At 35.9% G+C, this 17,226-nt stretch overlaps 1 protein-coding gene across 5 annotated transcripts in view; it reads left to right on the top strand.

Moving 5' to 3' along the window:
- Positions 1-16,462, top strand: part of PTPRC (protein tyrosine phosphatase receptor type C) — a 66,846-nt gene extending 50,384 nt beyond the window's left edge. For 4 of the 5 annotated variants that reach the window (XM_072932632.1, XM_030279362.4, XM_030279361.4 and 1 more), the window contains 20 exons: positions 523-719; positions 2,388-2,448; positions 3,122-3,230; positions 4,090-4,121; positions 5,240-5,355; positions 5,876-5,966; positions 6,061-6,137; positions 6,371-6,407; positions 6,833-6,930; positions 7,793-7,918; positions 9,327-9,484; positions 9,799-9,934; positions 10,477-10,626; positions 11,075-11,165; positions 11,498-11,631; positions 12,481-12,615; positions 12,935-13,057; positions 13,486-13,664; positions 14,343-14,478; positions 15,235-16,462. In XM_072932632.1, coding sequence (XP_072788733.1) covers positions 523-719; positions 2,388-2,448; positions 3,122-3,230; positions 4,090-4,121; positions 5,240-5,355; positions 5,876-5,966; positions 6,061-6,137; positions 6,371-6,407; positions 6,833-6,930; positions 7,793-7,918; positions 9,327-9,484; positions 9,799-9,934; positions 10,477-10,626; positions 11,075-11,165; positions 11,498-11,631; positions 12,481-12,615; positions 12,935-13,057; positions 13,486-13,664; positions 14,343-14,478; positions 15,235-15,507 — 2,459 coding nt within the window. In that variant the 3' untranslated portion in view covers positions 15,508-16,462. The remainder of the gene's footprint in view (positions 1-522; positions 720-2,387; positions 2,449-3,121; positions 3,231-4,089; positions 4,122-5,239; positions 5,356-5,875; positions 5,967-6,060; positions 6,138-6,370; positions 6,408-6,832; positions 6,931-7,792; positions 7,919-9,326; positions 9,485-9,798; positions 9,935-10,476; positions 10,627-11,074; positions 11,166-11,497; positions 11,632-12,480; positions 12,616-12,934; positions 13,058-13,485; positions 13,665-14,342; positions 14,479-15,234) is intronic. The other variant, XM_072932631.1, reaches the window with a different exon arrangement.
- Positions 16,463-17,226: the final 764 nt, after the last annotated feature.

Raw genomic sequence — 17,226 nt, 5'->3', positions numbered from 1 at the left:
CTGAAACCTGCAACATTCGCTGCAACAGGAGTAACTAGAGTTTGAAACCACAGATTAGATTTAACAGATTCTGTATCATTAAAAAGTTTTTGTGGCTTTAGGCCAGACTTAAGTATAAGGACACTGTTCCAAATATTAGAATATACTAGTGACTTCTGGGAGAAAATTTAATTTAAAATAGTTTTGAAACGAATATTCACATGGAGAACTCTTTTTTTCGCCTGTCTTGTCTGTTGCCCCATGTTCCTCAAATGAGAAAGTGATGTGAGATGTAAAAGAGATTTGCCATCATACTACTTTTGCAGTCTGACTGTCAGTAGAGCATTTAGTTCCACATCTTATCTTTTTCAGCTTAGATAAGCTTATGATTAAGTCAAAGTTGATTTTACTTATCTTGTTAAAGTGGGAAGAAATATATTAAGTCATTGAGACAAGACAGGAAACAGACATGAGCACATACAGCTTGAAATGTTGGGATTGAAATGATGAAATACAGCAAATAACCCTTTTTCTTGTCTACAGTACCAGAAAAAGTGAATCATGTTAAAACAATATTGACAGCTGATAATGCTGTCGAGATTACATGCAAAAAACAAAGACAGTTTGGACCACGTGCAGAATTTAAATTGATTTGGGAGAATGATGAAAAAATTGAAAACAAAAGCAAATGTGAATTTAAAAGAGAAAATCTCTTTTACCTGACAAACTATACATTTAAGGTAAGTTAGTTTATTTTATTAAAATATATAAAATATTGTTGCATTTTCATTGTTTAAGCTTATTATGCTTGATTTTAGGGAAAGAAGGCAAATATGGTGTCAGAGAAGTCAATTAATAATCTGTAGGCTTTAGGTGTAAAAAAGTAATTATTATTTTGGAACTAAAATGCATATAGGTTCTAACAGCAAGAAAAATGCAAGCAGAATAGACTGTTTGTACTTGGCTCAGGAGAAGTTTGGGGTTTCCATGAGATTAAAATAGTTTCTTGAGTACGACTGATATTTTAGTTTTTAAAACATATTCCATTTAATGAATGAAGATTTTTGGTTCTTCAGGGACTAATTAGTTTAAAGCAGTTCAGATCCTTTTGCATGCCCTTACATCTATGTCCATACAAAATATAGCATCCTCTGTTTACACACTTCACTTTCCTGAAGGCTTCCTGCAATTTTCTCATCTGTCAGGCTTTCACCCTTTTGGGGTTGCCTGCAAAACTAATGCTCTTATGTGATTCCCTTAATATGGCCAGTAGGAATATTTCTTATATCCTGATAGCTCCTCTCAGTAAAGTTTAGGCAGGAAAGTAACCAGTAAGAGTGATGGAGTTGTACTACTTTTAGGAAGCAGTTTCGCTTACTCCCCACATTCTTTTCCTTCTTCTCTGATTTTACCTGCACAAATGTAGTTTCAGGGAACTTGAGTAATCTCATTTTCATTTCAATATTTTGTCAGGATTTTCTCAACAGATTCTGCTCAGAGAGCTTTATATTTGAGAAGTAAAGATGAGGTCCTCTAGGAGCAAAAGATCCTTGCATTTTCCCAGTAGCACAGGACCTCTGTGCCATTTAGGGTTTTTGTCCACCACTTTCAGTGAGCAGTTTTCCTTACAGAAGGAATTTGGTTCTGCAACTCTAAATCCTGGCTTCTGCTTTGCACATATTTTGCTTAATTCTTGCCCAAAAACTGGAGAAACCCTTATGGGCTTAGCTGGTAATGAAAGGACTCTGGTCAAGTTATAGAAAACTTGCAAGGAAAAAAAAAAACAGTGTGAAATGTTTGACTGCAAGCTGTCTTGGAACTTCTATTAAGAAAATTTAAAAGATCAAATAAATATTAATTATATGACAAAACATAAACACAGTTGAACAAAGTTAGTGTTTTAATACCATTTAAATACCCAAAAGTTAATGATGCAAGAAAACACCCTATTTAATTAAACTTCTATGAATTACCTACCCATACATAAATTTGTACTAAAACCATCAAATTCAGTGGACTATTTGTATCTTTACTGTTGCAGCAAATGGGTTTTTTATCTATTGCACAGTTATTTTTCAGATTTGAGAGGCGTAATAAAAGACAGAATTGATTTTGCTTTGAGATGCATCTGATTTTTATTTTGTAAAGTATGTTTCCTATTTTCTCTAAATTATTTTTCCTGTCATCTCTATATTTTTGAATCCAGATCTTGCTTTAACTTGGGTAGAAACCTGAGCTGCACTGTAAATGTCAATACAGAGATTGACAGCAGACACTGCTGTCAATGCTGTTGTCAATAGGTGGATGAAGTTGGAAAATCCATTGTGCTTTGTTTTTTAAGAATTATAGGCAGAAATTTTAACTTGTCATATCTGAACATCTCTATTATTGTCACCCACTGCATGCAGATCTTCGTCTTTAATGGAGAATACAATGGGCCAGTAGTAGTGGGGAGTATAAAAACCAGATGTAAGTATATATGTACAACATCTTTACCTTTCGATTTTAGCATAATATAAATAATGTAAATTGTGAATTCAGTTAAATTGCTCCTAGTTAAAAATCCAAACTTCCTGTTTTATAGTTAATATTTGTTCTGTATTTGAAAAATATCCCCATTCAGTATTAATGTAGCAGATCATGTTGACAAGTCATTAATCATAACTCAGAATTATTACACAGCTGTGGTTTCTTCAGAAAATATTCAAATGCAACTAGAAATTAATTTCTCTAACTGCCATGATTCACTTTTGGATTATTTTCCTGTGTTCGGATCCTGCATTTCAGGAGCTGAACATCTGTGACTTGGCAGAGGTTCCCAATTCCCAGATTAGGAACAACTGAGAACTGCACTGTACAGGTCACAGAGAGCAGGAGACAAGCACTGTAGTGCTGAACCAGTGAGTTGCAGCATTTTGACATGTGGACATGGAGAATTTAAGGGAAAGTTTTCTTAATGAAAACATAAAATTCCCTTCTCTACTTTGGCATAACAAACTCAAACCTGTTTAGTTTTTTTTTCTCAAAAAAGACCCTAAACCAAAAATTGAGGAGCACTGGTTCTAGGGACTATACAGGTTTCTTTTTTTTTTTTTTTAAGTAATTTAAAAATATTAAATGTATTTTTTTTTCCTGTTGGTAGATAATTCTAGAGCCTTGATTATATTCTTGGCATTCATGATCATTGTGACTGTAATTGCTTTACTACTGGTTCTGTACAAAATCTATGATCTTCACAAAAAAAAGCTTAGGTAAGCTTCATGTTTGTCTCCCTCTCTTACATAAATGGAAGGGGCATGGGGGTGGCTTTTGTTTTTTCCACAAGATTTCACAGTGGGTAGTGACAAAATGTTACAAATTTGATGTTTCATTAATGGGAATGACTGGGAAAAGATATCCTTTTACCTTTAAATCATTTTAAAAGAAAACTAATTTTTTTGTGTTTGTCAAACAAAACAAATATAATGAAATAGATTTAAAATCTGTCTGCTCTACCCTTATTTGAGGCACAGAACAAAATTACTTGTCCCTAGTTTTGTGAAAAAAAATTCAGAAATATCTGGAAAACATTTCCTTCATTATTTAAATCAGCAGTGATAAAAAAATAATCCACACTTTCTTCAAACTGTTTTAAATGCTTTTTCACCCTAAACAATATCTCAGGGAGGTGTTGCTTATTGCAGTGACCTCTCAATGGCTCAGCAGTTCTCTAGGACAGAGGATGGCAACAGAAGGATGGTCATTGCATTCCCTGATGCCTGTGGCTACTTAGCATTTAAACTTGCTATATTTTAGGTATGTGTTAGTTTTCTGTCACTAGCAAGAGAAGAGAAGATGGTGTGAACAGTCACTTCAGTGAAAAAATTAAATACACATTTGTTGTAGGTGAGATAGGCAAAATCATGCAGGCACTAAAGGTTTTTGATGTGGCCACCTTGTTTCTCTGCCTCAGGGCAGGACAGGAGGACAAGAATCCCAACCACCTCTGCATATTCCTGGGTGTAGCACTCTCATTTACAGACAGCACTCTTGTTTCACTGATTTTATTTAACTTATTATTATATATATTTTACTAGTCAAAGCATTTACAGGTGCTTTTGCTTCTTACAGCAATTCTTCCGAAGGCGTGAACCTTGTTGCAGGTGAGTATCTTTATATATTTAGCAATTTATATTTATTTCCATTTAGCAAATGGAAATAAAATTAGTCTCAGGTCTTGCTGCCACCTTTAGGTTATCTGCATTCCAGGTTGCATACACAGATTACAGATATCAACATGATAACACCTTTCATGGAGGACAAAAATACTCCAGTAAATACGTAGAAGAATATACTTGAGTGAACTGAAAGTTCATCAGTGTTTGAGAAGTTCTTATTTATTAGTCAATTAAAAACCCAGTTACAGTTATCCCAGACAATGTTTGTGATATGTTTAACACAGAGACTAAATCCAGAAAAAAATCCAGTTTAAAACATAGTTTCCCTTTTCTGTGTACCTTTTTCCAAAACAAGAGACTGAACATTAGCCAGTTTTTTTTAATGAAAAGTTTTGAAGGCTTTCAAATCCCAAAGACTGAAAAATTTGTGCACCTTTTTGCACAAGATTTCAAACCCTGTGAAGAAAGACAGGATTAGTCAATACCAGAAAGCTTAAAGAAAAAAAAATTTAGAATACTAAAATTCACAGAAACTAACTTCATTAAATGGGAAGTAGGACTGTGTTGAAATTCAAATCCATTTGCTTAGTTACAACTTCTCAATGTAAATGAAAAATTAATATATATCTAGTAAGAGGTGTTAAAACCTGTTCAATTGTTATTTTTTAATTCAAGATGATATTGCAGATTATTGCAACTCAGAACATAAACTGGATAAAATGTGGAAAGTTAGGCCATACATATTATATTTTAATCACTGACAATAACTGACCAGAACTGAAGCAGAAGGCAAGGCTGTGTAACTTTTGTGGGTGTTGAGGCAGTCGCTTGCCCTGAAAATGAGTCACCACTTTGTGCAAAAGTCTTGATGTGCTGTCCCCTGTGTGTGGCCTCCTCCAGAGGTGTTTCCAGTCAGGCAGCAGAGCTGGAGAAGTTCTCTTATTCCCACAGCCTGTTTGCTCACAGCTGGCTCAGGCAACACCAGTTTTATAAAAATAAATACACCGAGTTAAAAAAAAAAAAACGTTTTAGAATCACGTTTACTGAAGCGTGATGGGCATTTTTAATATCAGTAACAATAAACATTTGATTTATTTACACAGTTAAAGATGATGACAAGCAACTTCTTAATATAGAGCCAATACCCTCAGAGCTATTGCTGGACACATACAAGAGGAAGATTGCAGATGAAGGAAGGCTCTTCTTGGAAGAATTTCAGGTTTGCCCTTCACTCAAAATATACTACAGGTTTTTATCCAGGTGGTTGGACGAATCCCATCCAGGAGCATGTTTGAAATATATGTACTAGTTAGAAATAAATAAATAATCTAGAAAATTGAGTGGATTCTCATCTAAGGTCAAGTAGTCCTCAGTTAATTTTGCTACCAATCTCTCCCCAGTAAGATGAAAATACTTTATTTTTCCTGAAGGTGTTCTTCAGCGAAAGTATAAAGTATGCAGTCTAAATACCTCTCATCCTAAAGTAGCTTTTAATACATATTTTTAAACTTTGTCTTACTGCATAGCCATGGGAATATAAATAATATGTAATTGTGGAGATAGACACTAACTATATTAAGGAGAAGAATTTTTTTAACTTTAGATATAATAAATATATGAAGTAATCTTATGAAGTATAATGTTACCTTCCAGATTCAGTAAGTCCAAATTATTTCTATATTCATTTGACTATTTCAAACCTAGGCTTGACTAATAAAAAAAAATTTCATATTTTACAGAGTATTCCTAGAGTCTTCAGTAAATTTTCTATAAAGGAGGCCAAAAAAAGCCATAATCAGAACAAAAACCGTTACATTGATATTCTTCCATGTGAGTATTTGTAATAATTTTGACATGTTTTATATGTTTGATTTGTCACTGCCTTGCAATAATATAATTATTTTGGTTTAAATGATTTAAACAGATGACCATAACCGTGTTGAGCTCTCAGAGATGCCAGGAGATCCAGGATCAGACTATATCAATGCAAGTTATATTGACGTGAGTGACTTTTACTTAAAAAAAGTCTTAGACTCTATGGAAAAAAATCCTGTAGTCTGTGCATTTAAAGGATCAGCACGCACCTTGGAGGATTTCCATTGGGGTTGCTTTCACCTTTTTAATGTATTTGGTATTATTGAATTGTTGCATATTGAACTTATTTTTAAAGCTGCAAATCCTTTAGATTGTTCATACTTTCTTTCTAAAAGTTAATAACAATGTGCTTTTTACAGGGCTTCAAAGAACCAAGAAAATACATTGCTGCACAAGGTAATTTATAATCTTAAAAGAATATGTTTTCTTTATTTTCACCCTTTTTTTTAGAGTAGTAAAATCCTATTAGTGAGCTTAAAGGAAAAATGAAAATCTGACATTTTGACATTTAATATGACAAAGTTGTCAATGAGTTTTTGCTTAGGGAATTTAGTGACAATTAATAAATCGTACTTCAAAGGCAGATTTCTCATGTTGTATAATTTTGCACCAAAAATTTTCAGATTTCATAGCTATGCACTAAAGACACAGATGAGAGTTTTTAAATGTTGTAGCCTAATGGCAGCAGCCATAATCAAATCAAGTGTATGGCTATTACTTGCATGATTTCTAGTTACCTCTTCAGGTTGCCTGGCTAAGAGTGCAGATGTTTTTCCATGTGGCTGCGCTCTGAAAAAGTCCCTTAAATTATCTCCTTCTAGGCCCCAAGGATGAAACCACAGATGATTTCTGGAGAATGATCTGGGAGCAGAAGGCAACCATTATTGTCATGGTGACTCGCTGTGAGGAAGGAAAGAGGGTGAGAAGAGGGTCCTTCCCTCCTTCTATCTTTCCATCCTTCTTTTTTCTGAAAACAGAGTGGATTGCTGTGTTGTGCTGAATTACATACTCTTCTTAAGTACTTTTTTTTCATTCTTTGCTGTTCTCTCATTGTGGCAGAACCTGTTTTGAAAAGCGTGCCAAAACAGTGTTGCCTTATGAATTACCAGTCTTTCCAGAAAATATCACTTTAGTCACAGCAATACATATCAGAGGGTGAGCTTCCAAATTACAGCTAATTAATTCAGAATAGGTAGAACTGTAGTTCCTCATAGATCTGTCAGAAAAAGTATGGTTTCTATTTTTTCCCTGTCTATTATGATAACCTGGCAGTGTCCTCAGTAGATCCTAGAAAGAATATTTTATGTCTGTTGCTTTTTTTTAAGTGGAAGGTTGGGTGCTTCTGGTTCCTTATTCCAAGTACAGCAGGAAGAAGGGGAGCTGCTGTTTTAGCTGCAGTTAAAGATGTTGACAGCCTGCAGATTTACAGCACACACAAGCTGATTTTATAGGCAGGCAGGAGCAGCAGCCATCATTGAAGACTGAAAAACAAGGCATGGAAGTAGCTGCAAACATTTCTCCAGCCATCAGGCAACAGTGGCAGTCACTCTTCATTGTTTCAACTAGTGTACAGGATTTTTTTTTTTTCTCCACTGTGCATGTGAAGTTAAATTCCCTGGCCATAAATTTCAGGTCAGAGACCTGAGTTGTTGGATATTTGGAATTAAAAAGTTGAAAAAGCTATATTGAGTTGCCATCTACTTTAAATTAGGCTTTTTTCTAGCTCTCAGTTCTCTGCCACTTCACTGCTGGTCTGCTTACTTAACTTCATCTCGTCACAGAACAAATGTGCCCAGTACTGGCCATCAATGGAGAATGGGACTGCAACGTATGGGGACATCATTGTAAAGATCAATGAAAGTAAAACGTGTCCAGACTATGTCATTCAGAAACTGCACATCACAAATGTAAGTTGATGAAAAAGTGTGAGACTGACTGGAACTGGAGTGTTTATTTGGAGTCTGTATTTTAAGAAAGAAGAGTCAGCTCTCAATGGAAGATGCTCTGCTGTCTTGCCTGAGCATCATATAGCTTAATGGAAAACTTAGATGTAGGTGTAATTTTTTGCAAGAAATATGGATTAGATATATATTTCCCAACTTCAAAGGGTATTTTTCCTTAGTCCTCTGGAACCTATGTTTAGGATTATAGTATTAATATGCTGCTAAGTGGTAAAAAATTAATACATACACTGTGATGTCTTTATATATTTAGTTTGTTCTCTAATACAAAAAATTTGTTGCTTTGTGTGTATCTCAGCAACTAAAATCAGTGTACTCATTGGTAACCATTATCTTCCCTTCTGCGAATTGTACAGTGGGACAATCACAAATTCTGGTAATCTCAAGTGTGTTTATAAATATAAGTGTTTTAAAATCATCATTTAGAAATGAGTAAAGTCATTAAGGCTGGTTACTTGTTCTCTTTCACACATCTGAAGTCACATGAGTTGCTCTGTGTATAATTGAGAACAAAATTTGCTATCAAAGGCTAGATGCTCAACTCAGGCCCTTTGCAAAAATATTTCTATGATAATAAATGGAGCCTAAATCATAGCTAAAAGCATTCAGACTCAAAGAGTAAATCTGCTGTCAGATCTTCAGCAAAGCAACAGAATCTGCCCATCTTGATTTGTGATTACAGTTGGAAATTCCTATTCTGCTGTCTCATATTGCATTAAAATTTACTCAGGAAGTGATCTGATTAAAAGAAAGCTGTGGTCAGTGCGCAGATCAGTAGGTTAAAAATCACCTATTTATAAAGACATTGCTCTGTCCCTTAAGGAATCTGACATTAGAAATGAGTGATTGCAGTAGGTTGAGGGCTGATATTTTTAGAACTATCTGCTCTTTGTTCAGCTGACATCATATCAATAAAGATAAAATGGATATTGGTTGGGGAATTGAAGAGTGGTCTGTGGCAAGAAAGTGGAGATTTCTGCGGTTCTGGTAGAATAGTGATGTATAATTACTGAAACCATGGCAAACAACTGTATGAATAGCTCTGGCACAACTGGATAACTCAACTGTGAGTAAGAACTTGGAGGTTAATTAGTGGAAAAATGCCTGTACAGCCATATAAATCTTGGCCAGTAAAAGAATGTCATTGAGGGGTTTTTCTCATTTGGTTTTATAATCATGGTTATCAAAATTTATGCCCTCTCTTTTAGTCTAACAGCAACATACCAAAGTCCACTCAAGACTCAGGTGCTTTGGGCTTTAATCTAGTCACTTAGACTTATATATACATCTGTATACACATACTAATTTATATATAGATTGATATATATTAAAAACCACACTTCACTTTTTCTAGGGAAGAGAAAGGACAGCTGGAAGAGATGTCACTCATATCCAATTCACAAGTTGGCCAGACCATGGAGTCCCTGAGGATCCACATCTCCTTCTCAAACTCCGACGCAGAGTTAACGCCCTCAGCAACTTTTTTAGTGGTCCGATCGTGGTTCATTGCAGGTAAATATATATATTATTCTTTTAAAAATTTGGTAATATTAAATGACTGAAATGAAGCTGTTCAGAAAAGGGATCTGGAAAAAGTCTTTGTTTTCTGAAGGATAAGAAGGAAATTCAGGTTGATAAGACCTGAGGATACACAGACTTTTGAAAAACAGCCAGATCAATGTTGGGCTGCTCTGGCTGTAAACACCGTATTTGTCCATGTTGGCCTTGCTTTCGCTAAAAGATACTAAAAATGCAAACTCATAATTGTTTGTGTTGCCAATTAATGCCATTGTCTGTCGATAACCAAGTCCCTTTGTGCACGGCAGTGCCGGCGTTGGGCGCACTGGGACGTACATAGGAATCGATGCCATGTTGGAGGGGCTGGACACAGAAGGCAGAGTGGATGTTTATGGCTACATCGTGAAATTGCGTCGGCAGCGATGCCTCATGGTCCAAGTGGAGGTATCTCTCTGAACTCCTGTCACAACTCTCCTGTTCTAGGGCTTCAGCAGTATTTCTCACAAGTGTATTGCTCAATTCAGTTGAAGCTGTTCATAGAAAATACAGGTCTAAAAAGTATTAAGAGGGAAAAAAACTTCCCACATAATTTTTTAATTTTAGAAACTTCAACTTTTTAAGTTCAGACTTTAGAAGAAGAAGCCAAGGAGAACAGCTTTTTGGCATACAATCCATAAATGCAAAACTGAACTTGCAGAGTCAAACTGGATTTTTAAAATTCTAAAATACATCTGCCCAAGTGCAATTTTCATATGAGTTGAATACAACAGAAGTTGGACTGATGCATTGCATGTTTTTAACTTATTTCAGCATTTTAAAGTTTTTACAGTTGAATTTGATTTTGATGTTAATGCTTAATATTAATAACACTAATGATATTATCACAGGAGTAATCGTTTTTAATGATTTTTAAAAATTATTTTTTAAGTTTTTTTTTTTACTGTTTAATAACTTCTTGTTTAAACTGTTCAAATGGGCAACACCAGTCACAGTACATCCTTATTCATCAAGCACTGGTGGAATACAATCAGTACGGAGAAACGGAGATCAGTCTCTCAGAACTGCATTCCTCCCTTAACAATCTGAAAAGAAAAGACCACCCGAGCGAGCCTTCTCTGCTGGAGGCAGAGTTCCAGGTAAATAAGCTTTGCATTCCAGTTGCCCTTCCTTCCCATTTGTGTTAAAACTTGCCTTGCACAATAGTCATGAGCTAGAGAGATACCACAGGTATCTCTATCACAGATCATTTAGGTGCTATTTTATTTCTCTGGCACAGAAAGTTTCTTTATGTCACAAAAAAAAGCTTTATGCTAATGAAGTTATATTTCTGCTTTGGTGTTAATATTTTTAAGAAAGATGGAGCTCACAGAATGATTACTTGTGTCTGTGTTCATGATTTCCTGTGCCATTGTACATGGTGTAGCAGGCATTTCTAAATGGTAGCTCAGATGTTACCACAGTTTAAAGAACAAAAGTAAGGAGAGAGACTCTGCAAGATGAATTCTGAGTTTGAGAGACCTGAGGAGACAATGATCTCAAGAACCATTTTAATCAAGCATAATATCAAATATCCTTTTTCTTCAGCGATTGCCTTCCTATAAGGGGTGGCGGACACAGAACACTGGGAATCGGGATGAAAATAAAAGCAAAAATAGGAATGCCAACATAATTCCATGTAAGTATTTTCCATTGCCTTATTTTATCCCACCTTGCCTTATTTTATCTGTTTTCTTCTATGAGAAAAATTTTGAAAAATGAGCAAATCACCTTATAGAGTAGTATTTGATTAGTTTTTCTGAAGACTGTAAAAGTCTAAACTCCTTATAGTGATTTAAAAAGAAGAGATGAGTTTTTACCAATGTGAATTATTGGGAGTATTTATTTTAAACAAGGTGGCCTTGGTTCTGCAGTCTATTGTGAAAGGACTGGCCTTTTCTATTCCCTTGCCTCCACAAATGCCATACCCAGGCGCCGTGTGCTGTGACAGTGACACTTTGTCTCACACAGATGACTTTAACCGAGTGCCGATCAGGCACGAAGAGGATTGCAGTAAGGAGGGTGAGCATGATTCAGATGAGTCCTCGGATGAAGACAGTGACTGTGAGGAATCCAGCAAATACATCAATGCTTCCTTCATAACCGTATGTATTTAGAGGATCCACTGTAGACATTTCACAAGCTTTCAGTTAAAACTCTTATTCTTTTGTTGGCATCCCAATAGAAAAGAATTGAGTTGAATAAGGGAGATGGAACTGATGGCTGATTGGCAAATCCATCTATGTTTAAAACCATTAGCCTTCAGCTGGCCTCATGATAACATATATTTCCATTGGTGGACATCTATCTACAGGTGGAACCAGATTAATATTGTCCCTGTTGGTGAAATATGACTATAGTTTTTCACATGGATCAAACCCTACCAGTAAAAATTTGAGCCAACAATTTTTTGATGCCATTATATATCCGAAGAAGAACAGTTATTGGTCATAAATGAAGTAACTGATTTTAATGGAATTACTAGCTAAGTTCCATTTATCTGAATCCTTTGAAATGCTGCACAGTTAGGATACCTACTCAGGGTAAATGTATCTTTATTTTTAGGAAGCTCAGTGTGAACTGACTGGTGCAGCACATTTGTGTAGTACAAACACAATTTCTTAGTGGTAAAATTAAATGCCTGTATAAAACTGAATGTTTTACCTCTTAAAAATATGCTTTTCAAAAAATGGCAGGGTGAGATCTCAGCCACTGCAGCATCAATATATCTTGATGTCAGTCTGAAGGGATAGTCTTCTTAGGAGGACTGAGCTTAGTGTCATTTGTGTAGTAGAATTCCTGTTAGACTGATGCCTACTGTGATAGGCATGTTTTCCCTATAAACAAACAGGTTGACTAATTTATTTCACAGGGGATTCCTTAAATGATGAGATCTATTGTTTGACAAAGACATTTCAAATGAATTGAAGAAAAAAATAATATTTCTTTTATAGGGTTACTGGGGTCCAAAAGCCATGATTGCAACACAGGGACCACTGCAGGAAACTATCTCTGACTTCTGGCAAATGGTGTTCCAAAGAAAAGTCAAAGTTGTTGTTATGCTGACAGAGCTGAAGGAGGCAGATCAGGTGGGGGCATTGTCTGCACACAGACACACTGAATATCTTCTACATGCAAACAAAACACTGCACTGCACTCTCTCCTCCCCTTGCTCAAACGTTTTCCATAGGGTGAGGAATGTGCATTTCCAATATATTTTTCCCTATTATTTACCTACTTAATTTACTTTTGAATGAATTTTTGAGGGAAAAGTGTATGATGCTATATTTTAAAATACAATGGAACTCCTCCTACTTTAAAGTCAGTACAGTCTCTAAGTGCACGTGGAAGGCAAAGCAAAAGGAGATTTGAGTGGTATTCACTGACTTGTATTTTTATCCATTTTAGGAACTCTGTGCACAGTACTGGGGAGAAGGAAAGCAAATGTATGATGGCATAGAAGTTCAAATGGCAGATATCAACTCTGGTCCTAGCTATACCATACGTGCATTTCATGTTACACATCTGAAGGTAAAAGTTTCTATGCAAATTCCAAAACATGGTTTTCAAAGAGTTTTTAAATTTAAAAACAAATTTATAAACTTAGCCTCAAGAAAAAGAAGAAACAGTTCCCACTGCAGTTACCTCCTGCTTTATGAAATGGAAATATTTTCCTCTTCTAGACCAACAGTCAATCATGAGAAATGCTATAAATTATCTCAGGTTTTCTATTTAGGGAGTTGCTGAGATTGTGGTAGGGGAGTCTCAGGAGTTCAGCTGTCTCTTGTACTTTCAACAAAGCTTGGATGTCTACCTACCTTATATTCATGAGGTAGAACTATCACCCTGCAGTTCCTCGGGAATATAATTCTTCCTTTGTTAATCAGCAGCAATAGAGTTACTGTGTGAATCTGTATTTTATCCTGAACAATAACCACATCTCCACTGCTGTTTTCCAGACAAAAGAAACTCAGAAAGTGTATCAGTATCAGTACCATCAGTGGAGTGGCTGTGATGTTCCAGAAACCCCCAAAGATTTAGTCAGCATGATCCTCAACATTAAAGAAAAACTTCCAGCCAGACCAGTTACTGAGGACAACAGGAGAACCCGCAGTGTCCCACTGCTTGTTCACTGCTGGTGGGTCTGAACTCAGCACACACATTCACCTAGCTCTAAGTTCTGGGTATACATAGCAACCGTAATTTTGGGATGCCCACCTTTTCTCACAAGCCTTTCTGTGTGTCTGGAAACTCAACTCTCCCGAGAAGATTCCTTGAATTGCTCAAGCTTGGCTTTTTGGTTTGTAGTGATGAAAAGAAAGCACACTTCTCTTGGGCAAGTCTGGGCACAGAGCAGGTGCTATGAGCAGCTCCTCTTGGCTTGTGCACCTATTTTGTGGGGAAATGCTAGGTTAGAGTGCACTTGCAGGACGCACTAGTGAATATCCAGTAGAGTTTTTAGGATCATCTCTCACTCCAGGATACAAGTGCACTTTTCTAGGACCATTTCCAGGAATAGCCTTGCATACTGTCTAAACCAGAAGATAATCCTGCTAACAATAGTTGACTCTGTAAGGCTCAAATTTTGAATTTCTTTCTTCCCCTTAAGTAGTACTTCAGGTTCAGGTAGTCTCTAAATAAACTATGTCCTGTGTGAATCCTACACGTATACTTAATTGTGACAATTTCAGTACAGTAAAAAAATGCTTTGGAAATATAATTCAGTATAAAGTTTTAAAAAGTACCTAACACTTAAGTCAGAAGACTTCTGATTTTACTTTGTAAATTTACTTGTATATTTTGCATCATCTTCTAGTGATGGATCACAGCAGACTGGTGTATTTTGTGCTTTAATGACCCTTTTGGAAAGTGCAGAAATAGAAGAAGTAATAGATGTTTTCCAAGTAGTAAAATCGCTTCGTCGCACCAGGCTGGGAATGGTCTCCTCCTTTGTAAGTAAATATTATGAATTAACAGGAAAAAAAAAAAAAAAAGATTACTTTTATCACTAATATCCCCATAACCTTGGGCATAATTTCTGTATAGGGAGCACTGATTGTAATCAGAACATTCACACTCACCACCATTTGGGCAGTGGCACTTGCTGATAGGAATGAAGGAGTCTGAGATATCCAGAGATGCAATTCTGTACTGCCTTTGGCAAAGGGTGTGTTGTATCAAATTAGAAATTGCATAAATTGCTGTTCTTGAGTTGGTTCATGAGGTACATGCAGTGTCCCTTCTGCAGCTGGGAGATGAAGTCCATTTGCAGGCTGGCAGCCACTGACTATTTTGTTTAGTCACTCCAGAGGAAGTGTGACACACACTGTGCAGTTACCAAAAACCAGACCTGGGTGTCATGGATATGGCCAGGTTATTACATGACCTTCCAGACTCAGTACAATACATGTTGTTTCCAACTTAGGTACTCTAAAAACCATATTTTGGTACTTTATGAACCAAAAGGGCACTGAGTGACAACGTGGAATATCTAATGCAGTTTCAGAGATGTTATGTACACATGAAGCCAGAATAAACCATAGGAGCAATACTCTCTACGCCAAAAACTGTGAAAGTGCTTCATATGCAGTCTTGCTTGTCCAACTACATGCTACATTTCTAAAATGTAAGAGAAAAAAAGAAAGAATGGATTAAGTCTTGGACTCTGAGCCTTCCATTAACCCTAACTTTTTCTCTTTATTTTTAAGGAACAATACCAATTTCTGTATGACACCATTGCCAGTACCTACCCTGCACAGAATGGACAAATAAAGAAGAACAGCCAGCAGGAAGATAAAGTTGAATTTTGCAATGAAGTAGGAAAATCAGATCAGGAAACTGATTTGATCACAACTGATCTTGCCCCACCACAGCCACAGGAAACTGAGGCACCTGAAATATGTGATGGTTCAAAGGCTGCAGATAGCACTAAGGAAACAGAAGGCTTTACAAATGGCCCCACAACTGCAGTTCCAACTTAGAGCTGGACCAAAAGAAAGTGCTTTTTCACATGCAAAAAAGCAAAATGGGAGGTACAAGATCTCTTCCTCTTCCCAATTTTTTTTTTTTTTTAAATTTTAGTTATTTTGGGTTTTGAAAGGTACAAATTTAAAGGAATACTTGAAACTTGTAGAGAGTGACAAAGAACTGTGGAATTTTGATTTTTGTGTAGATTTGCATTTAATACTTCTTCAGGAACCTTCACTATTTTAATATTTTTACTTTTAAGAATATGTACAGGGTAATACTATGCTGAGGAGTGCAGAGCAAAATTTTTTATTTCTGTAACAAGGAAAAAAGCAACTCAAAACAAGATTAAGGTCTGTCCTCAAAACTACTGGCAAGTAAGTGAATCTATAGGTAAGCACATATTTGAGTATTTCAGGACTAATGAGAGCATTAATAATACTCTTGGGACTTGTGGGAGTTTGCCAAAGTTTTAAGAGCTTATAATTTAGATAATGTGGCAATTCCAAGGAATTCAGATTTACAAAGGATGTGTAAATCCTCTCATATCAATGCAGAATAGAAATTTTTGCATTTTTCTAACTGTCCTCAAGGTGTCCTTATTGCTCCACATATATTAAGCTGATACTCCAATAGGAGTTTGGAGATTGGTATTTGACCACTGCAGAAGTTCTGGTGGAAAACACATCCTGTTTACTCTTAGAGCTTAAAATACTGAGTGCTTGCATATCTATTTCTTATGCTTACTTTTATTTAAAGGACTACTTCCATGAATGCCTCCAACCTTTTTTCAGAATTGGAAAATACTTTGATAATTTTACTTGTAGATTTTAATTGATACAGGATATTTTTTTTCATAATGATGTTTTGTATGTTATAATTTTGATATTTTTACTATTTCTTGCTGGATTTTCGCCTACTGTTTTCAGAACCAATAAAAAAGGTAATTAATAGTTGACAAGATGAAAATTATTTTGTTCTCTAGTACTATGCAAACTGATCATTTACTTCTAAATTTATAAAATCTTGTGCTGTCCCATACATGGATAGAATTTACAAATGTCAGTAGGAAAACACATAATGTAATTCTTATAAAATTATCTGTGTGTACAGATAAGTGTCATGACTCTCTCAGAACAGAGGAAAGAGGCTTCATTTTATTTTGCTTGAAGCCATCAAAGGAACAGTCATGCAACAGATTCAGTGTTCCAAGTTTATCACTGCTTATGCCTAATTTCTCATTACAAAACATAATTGAAATCACTTAGAGAGCTGTCTAAACAACATGTACAGTCACACTTGGTTAAAACCCTGATTGAATTGCACTGTTAGCCTAGATCAAATATATCATTCACAATTATCAGTGCAGACAAGTGCTTGCTGGCAGTCTTGCTTCAGAAAGTGGCAGCGAGCAGACACAGAGCAGGGGGATTCCCCTTGGCTGTCAGCTGAACTCCCTTTTCATCGAGGAGTTGTGTTATGTGATAAACTAACAAAGCTGAAGGGGTCATGTGTGGAGAGAAAGCTCTAGGGACTACATGGGAAGATAATCTAAAAGATTCTGTAGGCCCAAAATCTGTTGGCTAGTTTTGGAGGAAGTAAAAACAAAAGTGCAAATTTAGCATACCTTGAAGATCAAAAGTATAAAGACCTTTGGATGCAGATTAGTTCACTGGTGTTCATTGCATGTCAGAGAACAATTTATTTTCCTTTGTTTAAGATTTGTCAACTGT

The sequence above is a fragment of the Taeniopygia guttata genome, chromosome 8, assembly GCF_048771995.1.
Source record: "Taeniopygia guttata chromosome 8, bTaeGut7.mat, whole genome shotgun sequence".
Lineage (NCBI taxonomy): Eukaryota > Metazoa > Chordata > Aves > Passeriformes > Estrildidae > Taeniopygia > Taeniopygia guttata.
The sequence above is the reverse complement of the archived record's forward strand: the minus strand, read 5'-3'. Positions and strand labels throughout refer to the sequence as shown.